The sequence below is a fragment of the Phyllostomus discolor genome, chromosome 3 (assembly GCF_004126475.2).
Source record: "Phyllostomus discolor isolate MPI-MPIP mPhyDis1 chromosome 3, mPhyDis1.pri.v3, whole genome shotgun sequence".
In the NCBI taxonomy this organism is placed as follows: domain Eukaryota; kingdom Metazoa; phylum Chordata; class Mammalia; order Chiroptera; family Phyllostomidae; genus Phyllostomus; species Phyllostomus discolor.
The window spans coordinates 167,662,693-167,683,223 of NC_040905.2; the positions used below are offsets into that span (position 1 = coordinate 167,662,693).

The following is a 20,531-nucleotide window of genomic DNA, read 5'->3' on the forward strand; positions in this document are numbered from 1 at the left end:
TTTGTAAAGATTAGGAAAAACTGCATTACAGCAGCTTAATCTTTATTAGCTCTGTGTTTGTATATTTATAATGTTATGGCATTTAGAATGTACTTTATGAACCTCCTTGTATCAGTTCTTGAGAGAAAAGAATCCCTCTAAAATGCAAAAAAGTCTCTGAACTCCTTGAAAGGTATTTTCATTAAGTATTGTCTCAAATATATACAGGAATTGAATATAAGACTGTGTCTTTCAACTGTGTAATTGAGGGGAAGGCAGAGTAAATGACTTACCTGAAATAACACAGTTCAATGTAATGGATACATGGGTCCTGGTATATTTTTCTGTAGATACAACAAAGCTTCAAAAGTATGCTGAGTTGGGAGAGATTATAGCAAAGCATAATATAGCTAAGTTTGCTAGTGATTTTGGTTTTCTCCTAATTTCCTTGTTGTTATCTAAAATAATAACCTGAAATATATCAGTGATGTTGTTGGGTAATGAATGTGTATCTACTATATTTTGATCTTCTAAAATTCACTTAATCTGTATTTTTAATTCTTTAGTCCTTTTAATTATATCATAATTATTAGATGTGCTCTGATATTTCTTTTATGCTGTAGGTAATACAAGAAACCCGATTAAGACAAATGTACACAGCAGAAGAAAAGTATGTGGTGAAAACTTCCTTTTATTCAAATAAAGTTATTTCTAGTAACACATCCCTAAAAGTAGCCCAATTTCTCACAGTCACCGTGGATCTAGAGCAAAGAAGACACCTAGAAGAACATCTAAGGGTTGGTGTTTTGTTTTGTTTTTTAAATTTAATATTAGAAAAAATATTAACTGGACTTATAATACTTTAACTAGAAATCTTTAAAATATATATTAACAATTTTGAATATCCCATAGGAAATTAATAGAAAATTGCAAGCAGTGGAATCAGGGTTGATTGCCTTGCGTGAAACAAACAAACATCTAGAACACAGAGATAATGAACTTAGACAAAAGAAGAAGGAACTTCTTGAAAGGAAAACCAAGAAAAGACAATTGGAACAAAAAATTAGTTCCAAACTAGGAAGGTATGTTGCATCCACTTTTGTGGGGTGTGTGTTAGGGGCACAAAGCAGTATGGGGATATTAGTAGTTTACCCTTGATATCAAAATCCCAAAGCACATTTCATAATTTCTCTCTCAAACTTTAATTTTACTCCAAGGGGAATGAACATTGGCTCCTAGTTTCAAGGTTTTTCCCATATCCTACCATGTCATAGCTAAGCTCTTCTTTTGTTCATTTGTGCTTCTTGCCAATAGAATAAAGATGTAGATTTTAATGACATAATCAGCTTTTAATAATCAGTGACAGCTCATTGCCTTGAATAAGGTATAAGTTTGCCATGCCTAATGTAGTTTGTGTTTCTAAACACAATCATATATTGAGTAATATTTGAGATGCATTAAGAAAATTTATTTTTTAAGCAAATAAATTGTCATTCACTTTTATTTTAAAAGTTAATAATGTACCATGGTTGCTTAAGGCAAGGTGTCTGTATTTAGTCTAACTGCCTAGAATTTTTTTACTTTGAGCCTTTTCCAACTTTCGCCCTTCACTTCATTCCTGTCTTTAATCATCTGCAAATACTTAAACTCTATTCTGAGGCTGCCCATATTGGGACTACTATGTTGTTTAAAACTAAACTCTCTCCCTCACCCTGGCTTCTCTGGATCAATGCATGAGTGCCAGCCTGCGAACTAAAAGGTTGCCTTTTCATTCCCAGTCATGGCACATGCCTGGTTATGGGCCAGGTCCCCATTTAGGGGCATGCAGGAGGCAACCAACTGATTGATAAAATTTCTTGCATATCAATGTTTCTTTCCCTTTCTTTCTCTCTCCCTTGCCCTCTCTCTAAAAATTAATTAACTAAAAATGAAACTTTCTCTTCCTTAAGTAATGTTTATTTTATAATGAAATGACATTCATACCCATTACCAGCTGTCTGTCTCCTATGTACAGTCCTGCACTTCGGAATACTACAGTGGTGACCTGGGTAGTGGTCTCTCTGACTTGTCCCCTCTCTATTCAGTGCCTCCAGATTATTGTTGTTAAATTTATCCTCTTTTCATGTTCCTACTCCCCTTCAAGATAATCTGTTGTGGTTTCCTGCCATTACTACATAAAATTGACTAAATACTACTTTCCCTTAGACTGGCTTTCAAGTTTTTCAAAATCTTATTTCACTCAACCCATTCCAACTCATCTCCCTAGGTGCCCCAACACTGTCTTCCATGTATCATTCAGTCCACTCTATAACTCCATTGAACTAGTTCATTTTTGTTGATTATTGCTTCCATCCTTTGTTCTTGTTTTATTCCCTAGTGGCAACATAGTGTAGTGGAAAGAACTTTGGTGCCAAATACAGCATACCATTTAGTATCCATGATCTTAGGTAACTTATTTAACTTCAGGGCCTTGGTTTCTTCATCTTAAAGAGCAAAGTATTAACTTTTAGCATTGTTGTATTATGTCTTCATTATGTTTGTTTTTAGCTTATTAATTAAATTCCCCTAGTTAAGCTCCTTAAGGCAAAAGACTATGTTCATAAACAGTATTAATAACAAAAGTAACAACTTATATGTATCAATCAGTTACAGGCCAGACACTGTACTAAGTATGTTATGGAGTTTACATCTTCACCACAACTCTAGGAAACGAAAGCCAGACAAGTAACGTTCAGTTGCACAGTTCATCAGTGGTGAGGAGCAAATTCAGACCCATCTTTGTGATTTTAGATACCAGTAGTACTAGCATTACCTAGATTATACTGGGCACATAATACATCTCAACGAATACTTTTTGATCCTGAATAGTTGTATAAGATGATTATCTAATCTAGAAGGTAGCTGTTTATACATCTTCAATAGCCCATAAAACAATGAAGGACCTAGGATTTGGGCTCAATCCTTGTGTATAACTTTGATTTCTACATCATTATATGTTTCATACAGTTTAAAGATGATGGAACAGGATACTTGCAACCTTGAAGAAGAAGAGCGAAAAGCAAGTACCAAAATTAAAGAAATAAATGTTCAAAAAGCAAAGCTTGTTACTGAATTAACAAACCTAATAAAGGTGAGGCATCTTCTTAATTTTAGTTATACAGGTAGCTGAGATGTGGTAGAATCTTGAGATTTTTATGAATAATTTTAACTTGTACTATTTGACATTTTTTTTATTATAGGTCAAGTTGATTAAAAGCAGTCATCAGGTTAAATAATTTTATTCCAGGTGACTCACAAAGTCATAGGAAAACTTTTTTAAATTCTCTTGTAAGAAATAGTTATAAAAATAATGAGAAAGTTACCTAGTCTAATGGAGGAAAGTAGTTTTATGGTTATAATTTTTTAATATATTATTTTCCTTAAATGTAATATAAATTAAACTCTTACGGGTTTTTGCTCCTAGATTTGCACTTCTTTGCATATACAAAAAGTAGATTTAATTCTTCAAATACTACAGTGATCTCTGAGAAGAACAAATTAGAATCAGATTATATGGCTGCATCATCACAACTACGTCTCAAAGAGGTAACATTTTGCTTGTTTTTTATTTTGGGACTCTAGTCCTCAGACCTGTTTGAAATAATATATATTATTATTATTTGCAGTATGTAGTTTGTGTGCTGTTTAATTTATAAATTTATGCAATTCTGTTGGATAAGAAAGCAAATATTTTACACTGTACATTTTGTTATTTGATTAGGAGATGAGGGTAGTAATCCAAAAGAGAAATCAGAATATCTGATTTAGTCACTTGAAAACTAAAGCCTCCTGTCTGCTTTTGTATTATCTCAAATCATAGTCATTACTATTACCAAGCAGCTGTAATGCAATTTGTGCCATTTCATGGAGTACACTGCAGATGAGTGCTAACCAGCACCAGGAGTGTTGGTGTATACTGGTAATCTTGGCAATTTAATCTTCTGTAACTATCTATCCGTAAAAAGATGATAAATATTGAAATAGTGTGCAGGGCAGGAAATGTGATATACCAAGTTAACTTAAAACACAAAGAAAGGCTGGTGACAAAAATAGTAGTGGCCTGGCAGTTTTTGAGTCTCAAATCCATTCCCAAAATAGAAGAATAACTAGCATAACAGAGCAACAACAAACCCATGGGCAAATACATACAACAAAGCTAAGTCAAGGTACCCCTATTGGTGTACTGCAATATATTCTCACACTTAGCCACCCAAAGTTGGCATCAGACTGTTAAGTTAAAGGCACAGTCCCCAACAAGTCTGTCCTTATTTTAGACACCAGCTGCAATGTCAGGGGTTCTGAGGCCACATGCACACCTGACCAATTAGCTACCTATTGAAGCATTCCCATGACCTCAGGCTCAATAGAGTTCATTAGAATGGCTCACAATTCAAGAAAATCCCATACTTTCTATTACAATTTTATTATGAAGGATACCAATCACTACTAGTCAAATGAAGAGACATATAGGGTAAGACAAACAGCAGAAGCTAAATGAAACTAATGAATCTCACTTTGTTTTGACTTCAGCAATATAACCTCACAGAGAAAAAGTATTTCTATTGACTTTAAAACAGAGACATTTGGTATTAAGGACAAAAAGAACTGCAAAAAAAAATTGTACTATTTTCAGTTACATTGTTAATCATACTTGTAATGTTATTCTGAAAACATAACATTATACGATAAAGCAAATAAGGGATTATGTTAAATGTCATTAGGATTTCCAGCATAAGAGAAGAGACTTAGCTATAAAACAAATGAGTACTAAAAACCTTGAAATATTTGAGTTAATGAACTCATTGTATTTTCTCCAAAAGAAAAAAGAATATTAGATTTGTCTATTGAAAAGACCCAGATTTTAGCCTTTATATGCTATTTGACACTAAAATTGACCATTGGAGAAATGGCTAACTCCCAAGCAGGGAAAGACATGTATGAGGTAACTTCCATTGTATTGTTACACCAGAAAGCAAAGAAGTTGTTACAGACAACTTCACTCAGGAGCTAACAGGAAGACACTCCCATTGACCATAGATGAAGTGATAATAGATTGAAAACACATTAAAATATCTTAATGTATGGATTCATAATGATACTTTTAAAAATAATATTGGCCACCTTTGGAGGATATTAGGGAGCCAGCTCATTTTGAAAAAATGGCAAACAATTTTGCATTTATTCTTCCTTTCTGTGTGAACTGTTATTTAGATTAGACAAAAAAAAATGATGAGGGGAAGTTTCTCTTTTCCAGAAGTAAATTATGAAAGGAAATTTCTCTTTATAGAAGTAATTCAGATAATAAATACAGAAGGAATTGTCATATTAGAATATTAACACTTTGCAGCTGCTGATGAATCAGTGGATAACATTAGCTGCTAACATCACAAAAAAGATAGATATTTATGGGTATCCTGGTGGAAGGACACAACACCTGTGAAATAATGTGAAAAATTAAACTTCAATTTGACTAAGCCTCGAGAATGGGGTTTCTCAGCAATAGCACTGTCAACATTTTGGACTGGGTAATTTTTTTGTGTGGGGATCTGTCCTTTGTATGTTGTAGGGCATTCAGCAGCATCCCTGGTCTCTACTTGCTAGGTGCCAGTACTATACCCTCCCACAGCCCCAGTTACTGACACCTGAAAATGTCTCCAGACATTACCAGATGCGCTCTGGGGAGCAAAAATGCTCCCATTTCAGAACCACTGCTGTAAAACTTAACAGTTTCTAGGAAATACAGTGAATTCAGCAAGGTTGCAGGATACAGGTTCAGTATACAGAAATCAGTTGTGGCTCCATATATTAGCAACAGATAATAGGAAATTGAAATTTATAAAACAATACTGTATATATAATTGCATCAAAAATATGAAATACTTAGAAATATATTTACAAGACCTGTACACTGAAAACTATAAAATTTGGCTGACACAAGTTAAAATAGGACTTAGGTAAATGGAGAGGTTGACTGTGATCATGGAGCAAAGATTCAGGATTTGTTTAAATGTCAGTTCTCCCCTGAATCTAGAAATTCATTAAAATTCCCAGCAGGGCTTTTAGTTTTTAGAAAATGGCAAACTCATCTAAAATATATAAACTTAGAAAAACTGAAAAAGCAATTTGAATGGCAATATTAATTTTAAGACTTATAAAGCTACAATAATGAAGACATTATTGTATTGCTGTAAAAATAGACATGGATTAGTGGAACAGACTAAAGAATCCAGAAATAGATTCACATATATACTGTCAGTTGTTGTTTTGCAAAGATACCAAGGCAACTCAATGGAGGAAGAATAACCTGACAAACAGTACTGGAACAATTGAATAGTCATATGCCAAAAATGAACCATAACCCTTAACTCATACCACATAATACAAATGGATCCTGCACTTAAATGTAAGAACCTAAAGCTATACAACTTGAGAAAATCTTAGTGACCTTAGAATTGGCAAAATGGAACACAGAAGGAATCAGAGGTTGTACTTTACCAAAATTTAAAACTTGCTCATCAATAGATACTGTTAAGAAAAGGCCGACTACTAACTGGGAGACTATATCTGTAAAACATATACTGGACAAAGGACTTGTATCTAGACAAAGAACTATTACTGTGGCTTAATTGTAACTTTGGTCTGTTTATGTAAAGTTCCCTGCAAGCTAAGAAGAGTTTTGGCATTTTTTTAAAGGGTTAAAACAAAAGAATATATGACAGACTGTAAGTGGACCTCAAAACCTAAAATATTCACCTTCTTGCTCTGTTTAGGAAAAAGTTTGCTAACCATGATGGATGCAATAAAAGAACTCTTACAATTATCAATACAAAGAAGACAAACAACGTAGTCAAAAAAACAGGCAAAAGGTGTAAACATACTCTTCACTAAAGAAAGTATATACAGATGACAGATAAGCACATGAAAAGATTCCCAATCTTAATAGTCAGTGGGAAGTGTGAATTAAAGGCATAATAATGAGGTACCACTGCCAGCCCATTTTAGAATGACTAAAATTTTCACACTGCGCATACCAAGGTGCTGGTGAGAATGTGGAGCAACTGGAACTCACGTATGTTTCTGGTAGAGATTTAAAGTTCATAATCACTTTGGGAAACCATTGAAAAGATTTTTAAATGCTAAACGTATACCTGCCATGTAATCTAACCAGTCCTTTCCTAGTATTTACCCAAGAGCAATGATGACCATATCTCCATGAAAGACTGGTACACAAGTATGTAGCAGCTTTCTTTGTAATAACTACAAACTGCAAACAAACCCAGCAACAGTTAAATGAGTAAATAAATTACAGTGTATCCACGACAGCCTATTTATTACCCAGCCCATTAAAAAGGAATGAATTTACAGATACACACAACATGATGGGTCTCAAGTATGCTGAGGGGAAGAAGCCAGACCAGAAACTGTGATTTGTTTTATATGAAATTCTACACCACTGCAGAATGCCTAGTGACAGAAATAAATCAGTGGTTACCTGGGTAGGGTACAGAGGATGGATTACAGAGGGTAAATCTTGGTAGTGATGGTTCCATTGGTGGTGTATATATTTGTCAAAATTCATCAAGATGTACACTTTAGAATGTGCAGTTTATTTATCAATTTACACTTACATTAGGATTTTTATCATTTGTTTTCATTGAGGTCTTTTATATTTTTAAATATGAATTTTTAATTATAAGAATAGGAAGAGTAGCATATCCTCCATGTGTCCGCTATTCCTGTTAAACAGATGTTACACTTTGCCATATTTGTTGCAGATTTTTAAACCTTTTCTTCGTGTATTCAAAGTCCCCTTGTACCCTTCACCATCCATTCTTCTACTTTCTCAGATTCTACTACTGTCTAGCAGTGATCTGTATGTGATTCACTTCACAGTTTTCACAGGCATACCTGTTGCATAAAAGTGGCTTCTAGAACTATCTTTTGTGGAGTCATTAGAGGATAAGGTTCAGGAAAGAGACATAGGCCTGCCCAGGTGAAGGGGAAGATGAAGTTAAAGTGGAATAGAAGCTTCATTATTCTGAAGCCATCTTCTTCAAACTCGGTGGCTTCCTGAAAAAGCATATGGCTAGAAGAAACTGGGGAAGGAGGAAAGGAAAAAAGAACTTTGCTTGCAAATAAGCATGTTAGAGTAGGTGAGCACACCTAGCCAGAGGGAGCTGAAGGTTAGGTTTGATATGCTAGAATTAGTTCACTTTGAGCAAAGCCAAAGGTGTGGGAGATGGAAGTTCCTTCCCTCTCTCCTCCTCAACCAGTGAATAAGGGAAGCAGGGGAGGAAGGCAGCACAAGGTAGCAGTAGTCATTCTGAACACAGGGTGGGGCAAACATAGGTTTACAGTTTGGATGGAAAATAATAACTATGTTTAATAATAATACAAGAACAGTGTTTCACATGCTCACAACTGTATATATAGAGAGAAGGAATATATACACAGTTATACATATATCTATATCTATAAAAAGAAACCAAAGCTGTAGTACGTAGGCTGGAAGGGGTGGAAGGAGGGTGGGCTGGATAGGGAACTAGCTATTAAAGGAGAGCCACATCAGTGTGCATTTCACTGGAGTGAAATGCCTCTATAGGCAGTCACCTGCCCATCAGCCTGTATTCTGTTGCAGGTAAATATCTGTAAAAACCATGCATGCTAAGCTTTCTCTATTGATGGAGCCTATGAACCTGGTTGTTCAGTATAGAAAAGATTTCATATAGAAGTTTCATACGGAAATGGACTCATCATGGAACTTTAAGTCAAATCACACAATACAGTATTTGATCCTGGTTCCTGAAGTTTTGTTTTGAATTAAGTTTTAATGAGGACTTAAGAAAATGATGGGTTTATGTCATATGTACAGAAGTATCATGAAATCGTGATGGCTTTGGAATAAGTGTTCTCCCAAATTTTAACCCCTCCATTTTAACATGGTGAGAAGTCATTTTCCAACAGCCTTTATTCACATAGATATACTAAGATTAGGTACAAATCGACAGGGCATTCTATTGTGATCTGTTTTGTTAATAGTAGCAAAAATACTCATATTTCAAATGGAGCTGACTACTTTGGAGAGTAGCAAAGTTTCTTAGGAGGAGGTTTGTTTTCAGTCTTTGAGTCACTAATTTTTTTTTTACAAAGATGGCCACATTCTGTGGTCCACGGATATTGTGATATTCATTAATAATATATATTAAGATGCTTAGAGTACTGCCTAGTATGAAGCCAGTACTTCCCTAAAAAGTATAGATTTATATCAGGGTCAATATAAGTTACACGAATTGTAAACTAATTTATTTGTTTATCCTAATACTAAATTTAGAAATTCTGTGCTTTCATCTAGCATTCTCTGCCTACCTGCTTGGCACCCCCTCTCTGCCTCCCTCCTGTCCCCCCCCCCCCAAAAAAAACCAACAAATTCCAGAGGAGACATTTTAAATGAGATACATTTGAGGGGGAGTATTTAACAAGTAAAGAGTACTAATGCCATTACTTCAAATTTGACGCTGAAATTTTGTCATTAAAAAAGAATGATTATGAGCTATGCCAGCCAGAATGCCTGGCTGGGGCATAGCTCAGTGGATTGAGCGCAGGCTGGGAACCAAAGTGTCCCAGGTTCGATTCCCAGCCAGGGTACATGTCTGGGTTGCAGGCCATAACTCCCTGCAACCGCACATTGATGTCTGTCTGTCTGTCTCTCTGTCTCTCTCTCCCCCCCTTCCCTCTCTAAAAATAAATAAAATCTTTTAAAAAATGATGAAATACTTTTCATGTTTATAAAATATGTATTCTAATATGTATTAAAACTTATAGGTAACATTTGAATTTGAGACTATTTAAATTGTAATGAAATGTGGTGCTTTCATTTGTATTCAAGGAAAATTGAGAAATGTTTTAATTTAAAACTAGCGTTTTTGTAAAAGTTCATGATACCTAGAACTTAGTTTGGTTCCTATAATATAGAAAATGATTTTCATTCTGTTTGTTATTTAAGTTGTTAAATGGAATAATAAATATGTTAAATAATTTCATGTGTGTAAATGCTGTTAAATAAATTCTGCAAACAATTCTTATTTCTTCCACTAGAGGGCCCTCTTAGAGAAGCTTTTGGTTGTTTAATGTCAAGTTAAAAAAAGAACTTCAGAGAAAAGATAATACTAATTTCTCTCAGAAGACATACCTACAGACTAATCTTTTCTAATTTGTTGGTGGGCGATATTTTGGAAATTTGCTCTTTTCTCCTCTTATGTCTTACATAAATGAAATGTTTCTGTTGTCTATTAACTATTAAAGGCTAGTCTCTAAGCAGAAATGCAGATATAGCTTTTTTCACTAGCCTAACTGTACAGCATTATCTTAAATCATTGTATACCCCTTTTCTTTCCATTCCTTACCCTCCCCCTCAAAAAAATCTCCATAGTTACAGTGGTGAGGGGAAGAGATGCGATGTATAGAAAGAACATATTTTCTGGTTAAGAATTTATTATACATATGCCACCAAACAGAAGGGAATTATTGAATGAATTTTGTCCCCCTAAGCACAGATCCCCAAATATTCAACACAAGGACATTTCGTTTAGCAAGGTCCAGAGGAATAGGAAGCAGGAATAGAAAACTTCAGGAGTGTTTAGTTTCTACCTAGCTGTACCTTGTTTTACATTTGCCTGACTGTGATGGCCCTAGATAGCAGAGTAGGGGTGACTGGGCGTCTTTAACATTTTCTTTTATTTCTCCAAGGGTTTAGGGACTGAGGAATTCATTCAAGGAGACCACGGTACTAAGAAGTTAGTGTAAAGTCTTGCTTGTATTTTCATTTCAGCCCAGTACAAACCCTTTTACTTTTCATAACATTTGTCTTTGTTTAGTTTATTTGCTATCAAATTTCTACACATAAAAATCACCAAGGACCTTTTTAATTATACAAATGTCCAGGCCTCAGCCCCAGAGAACTTAATCGAATAGGTCTGGCACGTGGCTGAGGTATCAGTAGTGTTGGAACAATCTTCACCACCTCCTCCATCCACTTCAGGTTTTTTTTGTGCGGACCGAAGTTTGAGGTTTAGTGGAAAGAGCAAGCTAGACCTGTCTTTTTTCCTCAGGCACCTGCTCACCTACTATTTCCATAACTAATACTTCTGAGCCACATCTAGGAAAGGAGATAATATATTTTTTTAGATTGTTACGAGGATTAGATTAATTAACATATAAGATAGTGATTGTAACAGAGCTTGGCCCACAAGAAGGCATTCCATGAAGCCCTCCTCATTACATACAATACCTTTGCCATCTGGCTTCTTACTTGTTCTTCAAGACCATTCACTCATCCTAGCGTCTCTGACCACTCGGACCTTCCTGCACCTCCTGTCCCCACCACACACATACTGTTTTCCTTTCCTCTGCAGTCCTCTCCCACTGAGAGGCATGAGTTCTGTAAGTAGGCACAGATGTGGATCCTGACTGCCTCTAACTAAATGTGTGAGTTTGCACAAGTTACTTTAATTCCTCTCAAGTCTTTTTTTTTTTTAAGATACAAAATGGGAACAATATTACTGTCAGTGTCCTAAGGAGGGAATAATGTGCATGAAGCACCTAGCACATAAGTTCTCAATAAATAACAGCTCTTTTTATGATTATTTTATGTATCTTTTTACTCACCTTTTTATGTTCAGTACATAATAAAAACTGGCATTTAATAGGTTCTCAGTAATTATTTGGTGAAGAAATGAATGTGTCCACGAATAAATGATAACTGCATGAAAGGCATTTGGAAAACTATTAAACACTGTTTAAAAGGTTCTACTTACAATTGAGTGCTGAGTTTTCTGATAAGAAGCCCATATGCTGTGTATTTCGTATTTTATTAGGGTGAAATTACATGTAGCTAAATTAAATTGTTTCAGGAAAACGAAAATTAAATTTAAATTTTAAAGCTCTTAAAAAGTTAAGTTCAGATTTAACTTTACAAGAAAAGCAGTCATGATTTGAGATACAGTTTTCAGATTTGCTTATCACAATCAAGTTTAATAATTTGTTTGATGATGTGTTTAATAAAATAGCCCTCTGTTCAAATTTCCAAAATATTTCTTTTTCTTATAATAGCAACATTTCATTGAGTTGGATGAAAACAGACAGAGATTATTGCAGAAATGCAAGGAACTGATGAGGAGAGCTAGGCAAGTATGTAACCTGGGTGCAGAGCAGACCGTTCCTCAGGAATACCAGACAGTAAGTATAAATAGTACATAATGCCACAAGTTAACACTGTTTATAAGCTTAAAATGCACTAGGCATTGCAATGTGCCATAAAAAAATAAGGGATTTTCCCCCGATTTTTAATTATATAATTTTGCTTTAACAGACTTCCTCTGCTGTACTCAAACTTGCACCAGTCATGTTCTTTAATATCAAAGTTATTAAAACATAATATTACATTGCAGAATTATTAGCACCATAACATTCATTCTTCCAATAAAAGATTCTTTCCCCCAAGCCACCTTTAAGGGGTAGGGCTGGGAAATGGGATGTACTTTTTCAGGGTCACATTCTACCAGTAATTGAATAAGAAACAGTAAGTAGCTGTGGTAGTTAGAAAAACAGGCAAAATGAAAATGTTTTCCTGGAGAGTAGGGTTTCTATTTGGAGTTCAATGGGAGCTTAATCTTTAGGGCTAACATTTTTGGTAAGGAAAGGAGAAAAGACCTTTTTTTCCCCATTATATTTTATACATCGACATACCTACCATTCAGTTAGTAAATGAGGAGATGCTGCCCTTTAGTCCAAGTTCTACATTATATAGCCAGCCCTGTGACCCTAAGCTTTGTCTGACAAGTGAGGGTAATATCTTGCCTACATACCTATTCTCTCAGAATGTCACAATGAGGAAATGAACAGAAAATAAGTTTTAAAATATTTGGTATTTGTATAGGTTTTTTAATTCTTAATTTCAAATGTTATCCATTTCAGTAGATAATGAAATGTCTACTGAGTATATAAGTAGAACTGGAAAAAAATAATGTGAATTATAATTTTCAGACCCTCAAAAATTTCACTTTATGATATCAGACTTAGAAACCACAGAGAACAGATCTGACTGGGTACATAATAGGAATTTAGTAGATTTTTAAAGACAAAGTGAGGAGCTGTTGTTTCTAAAAGTATACTAGAACTTCTCCAAAACACATTGAGTTATCATAAAAATAAATATTAATATCTATAGTTTTTTTCTTTCAGAGTAACATTCTACCCTTGATAAGTCATACTGTTTTTGAAAGGAACAAAATTAGATCATTTATATATTCATTTAAAATGTATTTTGTAAAAATGTGTTGTGTGTCTGTGTGTATCAGGCATGGAACAAGACAGATGTGTGCGTAATTCCATTTTTTTAAAGATTTTATTTATTTGTAGAGAGAGGGGAAGGGAGGAAGAGAAGGAGAGAAACATCAGTGTGTAGTTGCCTGTCATGCACCCCCTACTGGGGACCTGGCCTGCATCCAGGCATGTGCCCTTACAAGGAATCAAACTGGTGACCCTTTGATTCGTAGGCTGGCACTCAGTCCACTGAGCCACACCAGCCAGTGCAAAGATTTTATTTATTTATTTTTAGAGAGGGGGGGAAGGGAGGGAGAAAGAGGGAGAGAAACATCAGTTGGTTGCTTAAGACCCCCACCGGGGACCTGACCCACAACCCAGGCATGTGCCCTGACTGGAAATCAAACCAGTAACCTTTTGGTTGGTAGGCTGGTGCTTAGTCCACTGAGCCACACCAGCTGGGGCTACTTCCTTCTTTACTGAAATTTATATTCCAGTCTGAACCATGGGGCAGACAAAAACCAAATGAAAAACCAAATAGATAATGTTGAGTAGTAAGAGAAGAAAAATAAAACAAGGTAAGAGGATAGTGTATCAAGGAAGGTTCCTTTGAGAAGCTGTTATTTTAGGTGAGTCCTGAGTGAATAGAAGAGGGAAAAATATCCCAGGCAAAAACAATAGTTCATACAAAGCCCCTAGGGCTGAATAATATTGGTGTGTTTCAGAATAACAGTAATCTCAGTGGCACTAAAAATTATAACCCAAGCAGAAAGGAAGGTAAAAGTCAGATCCTGTATGACCATACAGACCACAGAAGGAGTTTGGGTTTTACTAGTATTTTGAGATGGAATCCATTGGAGGATTTTAAACATAGATAGCAATGATAGCAGTAACTAACTACTAGAAATATCAGGGGAACCGTTTGTAAAGCATATGATTGTCTAACCATTATGCTGTACACCTGAAACTAATACAAAATATTAAAAGTAAACTAATTGAAAAAAGCTTTTTAATAAAATGAATTTCAAAGAACTTTCTCATTTCATCAGAACTGGCAGTTTTCTATTAGTATTACTTAAGGAACCTTAAACTATTAATTGACAAAAATAAAAGAACATTTCATTTCTGTTGGATTGGCCAAAAAGTCTGTTACGTGTTTTCCACACAGTGGCTCTAGTAGTGCTTAGTTGTCTTTGACTTCATTCAAAACAGTTTTGTTAGATTATGACAGCTGTCATATCAACTTGCATTTTTTAAAAAATGTATCAAAAATGGCAAATTTTTGTGCAGCCATTTTAATATTGAAGAAAGAAGAACATATGCAACATTTTTGGTGTGTTGTGCTTTTATTATTTCAAGAAAGGTAAAAACTTGATTGAAACGGGGGGAAAATTGTGCATTGTATAAAGAAGGTGCTGTGACTGATCAAACGTGTCAGAAGTGGTTTTCAAAGTATCTTGGTACCATTGGTATCATTGACATTTTGGCCAAACGGTTTGTTGCTGTGCGGCTGTCTTATGCATTGGAAGATGTTTAACCAGCACCCCGGTCTCTACCCACTAGAAGCCAATACTGAGATTAGATGACATACTCAAGATATCCAAATCAATAATATTATTGGTGAAAATGAAAAATGTGTCTTATTTTATGGAAAAACTAAGTAGACTTTTTGGCCAACCCAATGTATGGAGAATAAAGTAGGGATACAAGATTGGAAGCAAGGAGACCATCTAGAAGATTAGTGCCTTGGACCAGACAAGAGATTAATAGTGGCATGGATTAGGGAGGAAAGAGAGAAGTTTCTAGATTTGAGGTATCATTTAAAGACAGAGCCCACAGGGCATGCTAGTGGATCTGAAGGGTAAGAAAGAGAACCCCTAAATTTAGCCATGTACTGAAGCGATCAATGATCAAACAGGAGAAACAGGTTTGTTCAAATTGGCGGGAATGTAGTTGAAATGAAGACCTTAATGAATTTAAGGTGCCTGTTAGAAAGCAGGTGATGATACTAAACAAGTTTTGGGCACATGAATTCACAATTCAGTGGACAGATTGAACAGTATGTACTTGATAAATACCTGAAGTCCTATAGAAATTGAACTACCTTCTAAAAAGTTTTTTTTTTAAGATTTTATTTATTCATTTTTAGAGAGGGAAGGGAGGGAGAAGGAGAGAGAGAGAGAGAGAGAGAAACATCAATATGCGGTTGCTGGGGGCCATGGCCTGCAACCCAGGCATGTGCCCTGACTGGGAATTGCACCTGCAATGCTTTGGTTAGCAGCCCGTGCTCAATCCACTGAGCTACGCCAGCCAGGGCTTCTAAAAAGTTTTAAAAGCTTAAGATATTAATGTAATGTTGTCGCTATACGTGTCTTGTTCAATGCCTGACATTTATATCTGTTTTGTACCTTGTAGTATATGAACTTTGCAGGTTGTGCTGGCAAAACTGTGTGCTCCTTGCTTCCCCTCATAGGAAAGTATTTGTTCTCATTTGTCTCTTATGGCGTGGACCCAGAAGATAGTACTGTGGTGAATTTCTTCTGTCAAAATAATTGGATTCTTAGGATGCTTTTATAAGTACAGTATAAAGTTCTAACTTCTTGCTCTCTTTCAATGCCCCACATATTCTGGACCCATTCTACCAATTCAGCAAGTACCCACCATTCCAAATGGACACAACTCCTCACCCCCCATGGTATGCAGTGCTCATTCTTTTTTCCAAGCTCCTATCTCCCCCTCTGCTTTGCTTTTTCTTAGCCATTTGCTTTAAGGTCCAGAGATGAATTCTGGGCCTCTGACTCTTACTCTCTTTAGCTCCTGTAGCATGAACTGATACTTCTTGCTCTAAATTCCATATCCTATATATGTACTGCTTATTTTAATACTCAACATCAATACACTGCCTTAAGGTATTATCTGGTGTTAAGTGTATATATTTTGTTACCTTTTAGAGTATAGTGTAAGCTTTTTGAAAGCAAAAATCCTATTTATAATTTCTTTGATTCCTTGTGTGTTAGCATGCTGTCGAACACATAGTAGTAGATACCCAGCAGAATATTTTTCCTTTTACTACTGAAATTTGACTGTTTTCAGTGTACTATCTACAATGATGGACAATTTTTTTCTTCTTTAGGCTTTCCAGGATCTTCCAAACACATTGGATGAAATTGATGCTTTATTAACTGAAGAAAGATCAAGAGCTTCTTGCTTCACGGGATTGAATCCTACAGTACGTTCTTCCCCTATTGCCTACAGCAACCACCACCACCCTTCCCATACACACACTCACACACTCACAGTTCCCTCCAGTACTTGCCTCCCACTCTGTACTAGAGCTCTTGGTAATAATAAGCTAGACAGCAGGAACAATGTGCTTTAAATGCCAGGTTTCTGAATCTATTAGAATTTTAAATAGATTCTTCCTAAGGAACACAGTGTTCTGTGCCTTTTCTTTATAAAAAGAATAGTTGAACTAACCTGAAATACTGCAGTGTCTATTTTTTTTCAAGAGTAAAAAATAACATTTTCAGTATGTTACAAGAATATACAAACAATGCAACACATTGGCATTTTCAGTTAATGTCTTCATTGATGCAGACTTCCTGTAATTTTATCCTTTGCTAGATTTATCTTAAATAATTTTCCCCTACTAGGTTGTTGCAGAATACACAAAAAGAGAAGAAGAGATAGAACAATTAACTGAGGAACTAAAGATAAAGAAAGTTGAACTGGATAAGTATAGGGAAAGCATTTCACAGGTAATTATTTAGTCTCTATTTTTTCTTTTTGTCACGTTCTTACTCGTATGGGAATGTAGAATAATACAAAATGAAATGATACACTTCTAAGAAAAAGTGCAACGTATGTTCTCATGACTAGATTAATACATATACCAAACTTGTTTTATGTAAAATTGTGTATCAGAATGTAGTAACACTTCTTTTAAATTGTGTTTTTATTTTGCCTGTATTTGCAGGTGAAGGAGAGGTGGCTTAATCCTTTAAAAGAGCTGGTAGAAAAAATTAATGAAAAATTCAGCCATTTTTTTAGTTCCATGCAGTGTGCTGGTGAAGTTGATCTCCACACAGAAAATGAGGTATGCTTGCATTTTAAATGTTTCCTGGCAAGTAATATTAATTATATGTGTATAATTTATTTACCCTAGACTTACGTGTGAAAATTTTGCTTAGTAAAAAATTGTTCAAAGGATGGAAAAGAGCACAGGAGGGATTGCATCAGGGTCACTTTTTTGTATGTGTGTGACATTTGAGATTGGTGACTAATACTTTACTCTTTTTATATCTAGACTTAGTAATGGTTATTCAGCTGTGATGAGCAAATGCATTGCATTGCTTTATAACTCTACCACTGTCCAAGTTAGAAGAGTTATAAATTGGCATACATAACTGAAATAAAGTATAATACCAATGGTTTCCTTTTAATCAAGAATTTAACAGTTCACAAGAATGAAAATATTTGAAAATTTGCTGCTAAATTCTTGAGCTATAAGTTTATGCATTGCAATTGTGGGTAAAATAAAATTACCATTAAGAAATATGTAAAGAAAATAATGAAAGAGGAGTTTGGTGGAGTCATCAGTGAAACATTAGAATGGTCATGTATTGATCATAGTTGAGACTAATTAATGATACATTTGAGCTTATTTTAGTGTTCTAATTTTGTAGATGTTCAAGTTTTTACCTAAGTTCTTTTTTAAGAAGGAAAGAAATGACGATAAAAAAATGTTGCCTTCACAGTTCAACATTTTACATTTTTTGCATTTTAGCTTCTGTGCAATTTTACTTGTGTGTCACATAAATACAAAGCCTGAGTAAGGGCCTTTTTCTCACCTCAGGAACTCTGCTCTGTGACTCCATCTATTTATATTTGGTGTGAGCAGATTTCATTTCTTTCAAGTTCTAGAGATGGGGGCCCTGCCACAGTCATTGTCATCTGCCTAGTCTCTGGGCTTGTGTGCATCAAGGGGCATAATGTCATATACTTCCTGTGTGTTGGGCACTTGTCAGACAATTTTAAGTCTGTTATCTTGTTTAATCATCACAACCATTCTATGAAGCAGGTACTTTTATGAACCCTGTTGTACAAATAAAGAACTGAAACTTCACTAAAGGCCACACAGCTACCAGTTGGCAAAGCAAAAAATCAAACCCCAGACCTGATCCCAGAGCCTAAGCTCTTAATTACTGCCTCTTCAGTGGATGTGGCATAGTTTTTATAGGATGAAAATTTGATTACTGAAAGCTTTGTCAAACTCTGATCTAACAAAAGTATCTTTATTCAACACCTTGACTAGATAAGGCATAAATATGATCAAGTAAGAATAGAGAAGCCTATGGAATTTGACCTGTCATAGAAAGCCCATTCTTTAATCTTAAATCCTATCGCATGGTGCTATAACTTTATCACGTGCTGTTTCTTCTGGATAATTTTTCTGTGTTTTAAATAATAGCTCACTACCATAACAGTGATTCTTATTAACCTTTTCAGTTAAATTGCCCTACCTAGCCATGGGCTCAAGAAAATGGACATTCTTCCCTCTTCTCAGCTTCCAGCTTGGAATGTTTCTATTCTGGGCTCCTTGGTCATGGTTCTAGAACTACTTGCTTTAGCCAGAGCTTTTGGTGAGATGAAGGAAGCTAGAATGAGCAAAGAATGGGCAGCAGGGCCAAAAACAAAATTCTAGCAATCAAAGCTAATATAGTTAAGAAATGCTGTAGTTAATAAATTTGCTATAAAATAAATGTGTTGTATAAATTTAAAAGGTAAACCATATGACTCAAAACCATTAAAATTGTCATTTATTGGTTTTGAAGGGCAAAAAGATTGAAGGTGGTATTTTTAAAATTTGATAGCTATCAGGATTCTTATATCTATGGTTAAGATATTTATATTTTTATAGAAGTTGTTACTGTTAATCTTAGACCTCTGGTGTCCAGTATAGTAGCCACTAACTACATGTGGCTATTGAGCAATTAAAACATGTAAAATGTGCTGTAAGTGTACAATGCACAAATTTTGAAGACTTAAAAAAGAATGCAAAATAAGTTCTTATTTTATATTAATTACTCGTTAAAGATATGTTGGATATATTAGATTAAATAAAATATATTAAAATTAATTTCACATATTTTTCCTTTTTAAGGTGACTACTAGAAAATTTTCAATTGCGTAATCGACTTGCATTGTATCTCTTGGTCAGTGCTGTCTTAGACCTTAAAGCTCTATTTGTTCAATAGTTAACCTTTAATTATCAAGTTATGGATCTCATTTTGGGGGTGAATCTGAACCTGACTAGTCTAGAAATGACAAATAAGAGCAGTAAGTAAGCCTTGGAACAGCCCCATTTTGGACAAAATTTAAAGAACAAATATTTAATGAACACTTGTTATGTGTCAGGTTTTTGCTGAGTATTATGTATAAATAATTTTTTTAAGTATGCATATAGTCTCTGCCTGCTTTTTTCTTAACCAGCAGAAGAAGCAGGAGGGCTCTTGGCCCTCTGTGGTGACACACGAAGCTGCTTCTCCGGCAGGAAGAGGCGTGGCACTCCACTGTGTCCAATTCTTTCCACCTGTAGCCTTAAAACCTAGCGATTTAGGAGCTACAGTGGATACTGCCTTTCCATGATGGGTCTCTTCACTCAGTAGTTTCTAAAAAAACCTTGGGAAAGTCTATACAAGTTGAAAGGAATGGTATGAAATGAGGAAAAGTGTAACTCTTAATCTGAAAATTTTTCATACCAAAATAGATCCTTAGAGACTCACTAAAACTTGTAAATAGCAACTGTTTTTTTAATATTTTATTGGCTTACTTTAAATTATCACTGAATTTTAAGTTCATTACTCTTATAATTGATGTATTTGAGCTATTTTTTTTAAGTAATAGTATGAAATTGCCAGAGAAAGCTTTTCATCTTTCATCAACCTTTTAAATGTCTCATAGGAAGACTATGATAAATATGGAATTCGAATTAGAGTCAAATTCCGCAGTAGTACGCAACTGCATGAATTAACGCCTCATCATCAGAGTGGAGGTGAAAGAAGTGTTTCTACCATGTTATACCTGATGGCACTTCAGGAACTTAATAGATGTCCATTCCGAGTAGTTGATGAAATCAATCAGGTATAGTGATTATTCTTTTGCTTGGGCTTTATCATATCCTGCATCTTAGA

General features: G+C 35.0%; 1 protein-coding gene across 1 annotated transcript in view; it reads left to right on the plus strand.

Moving 5' to 3' along the window:
• SMC5 (structural maintenance of chromosomes 5) overlaps positions 1-20,531 on the plus strand; it is a 91,131-nt gene that overhangs the window by 67,011 nt on the left and 3,589 nt on the right. Inside the window, 11 exon segments of the mRNA XM_028509163.2 lie at positions 603-776; positions 892-1,061; positions 2,986-3,109; positions 3,443-3,482; positions 3,485-3,564; positions 12,127-12,252; positions 15,989-16,033; positions 16,472-16,567; positions 16,992-17,096; positions 17,315-17,434; positions 20,302-20,481. Coding sequence (XP_028364964.1) covers positions 603-776; positions 892-1,061; positions 2,986-3,109; positions 3,443-3,482; positions 3,485-3,564; positions 12,127-12,252; positions 15,989-16,033; positions 16,472-16,567; positions 16,992-17,096; positions 17,315-17,434; positions 20,302-20,481 — 1,260 coding nt within the window.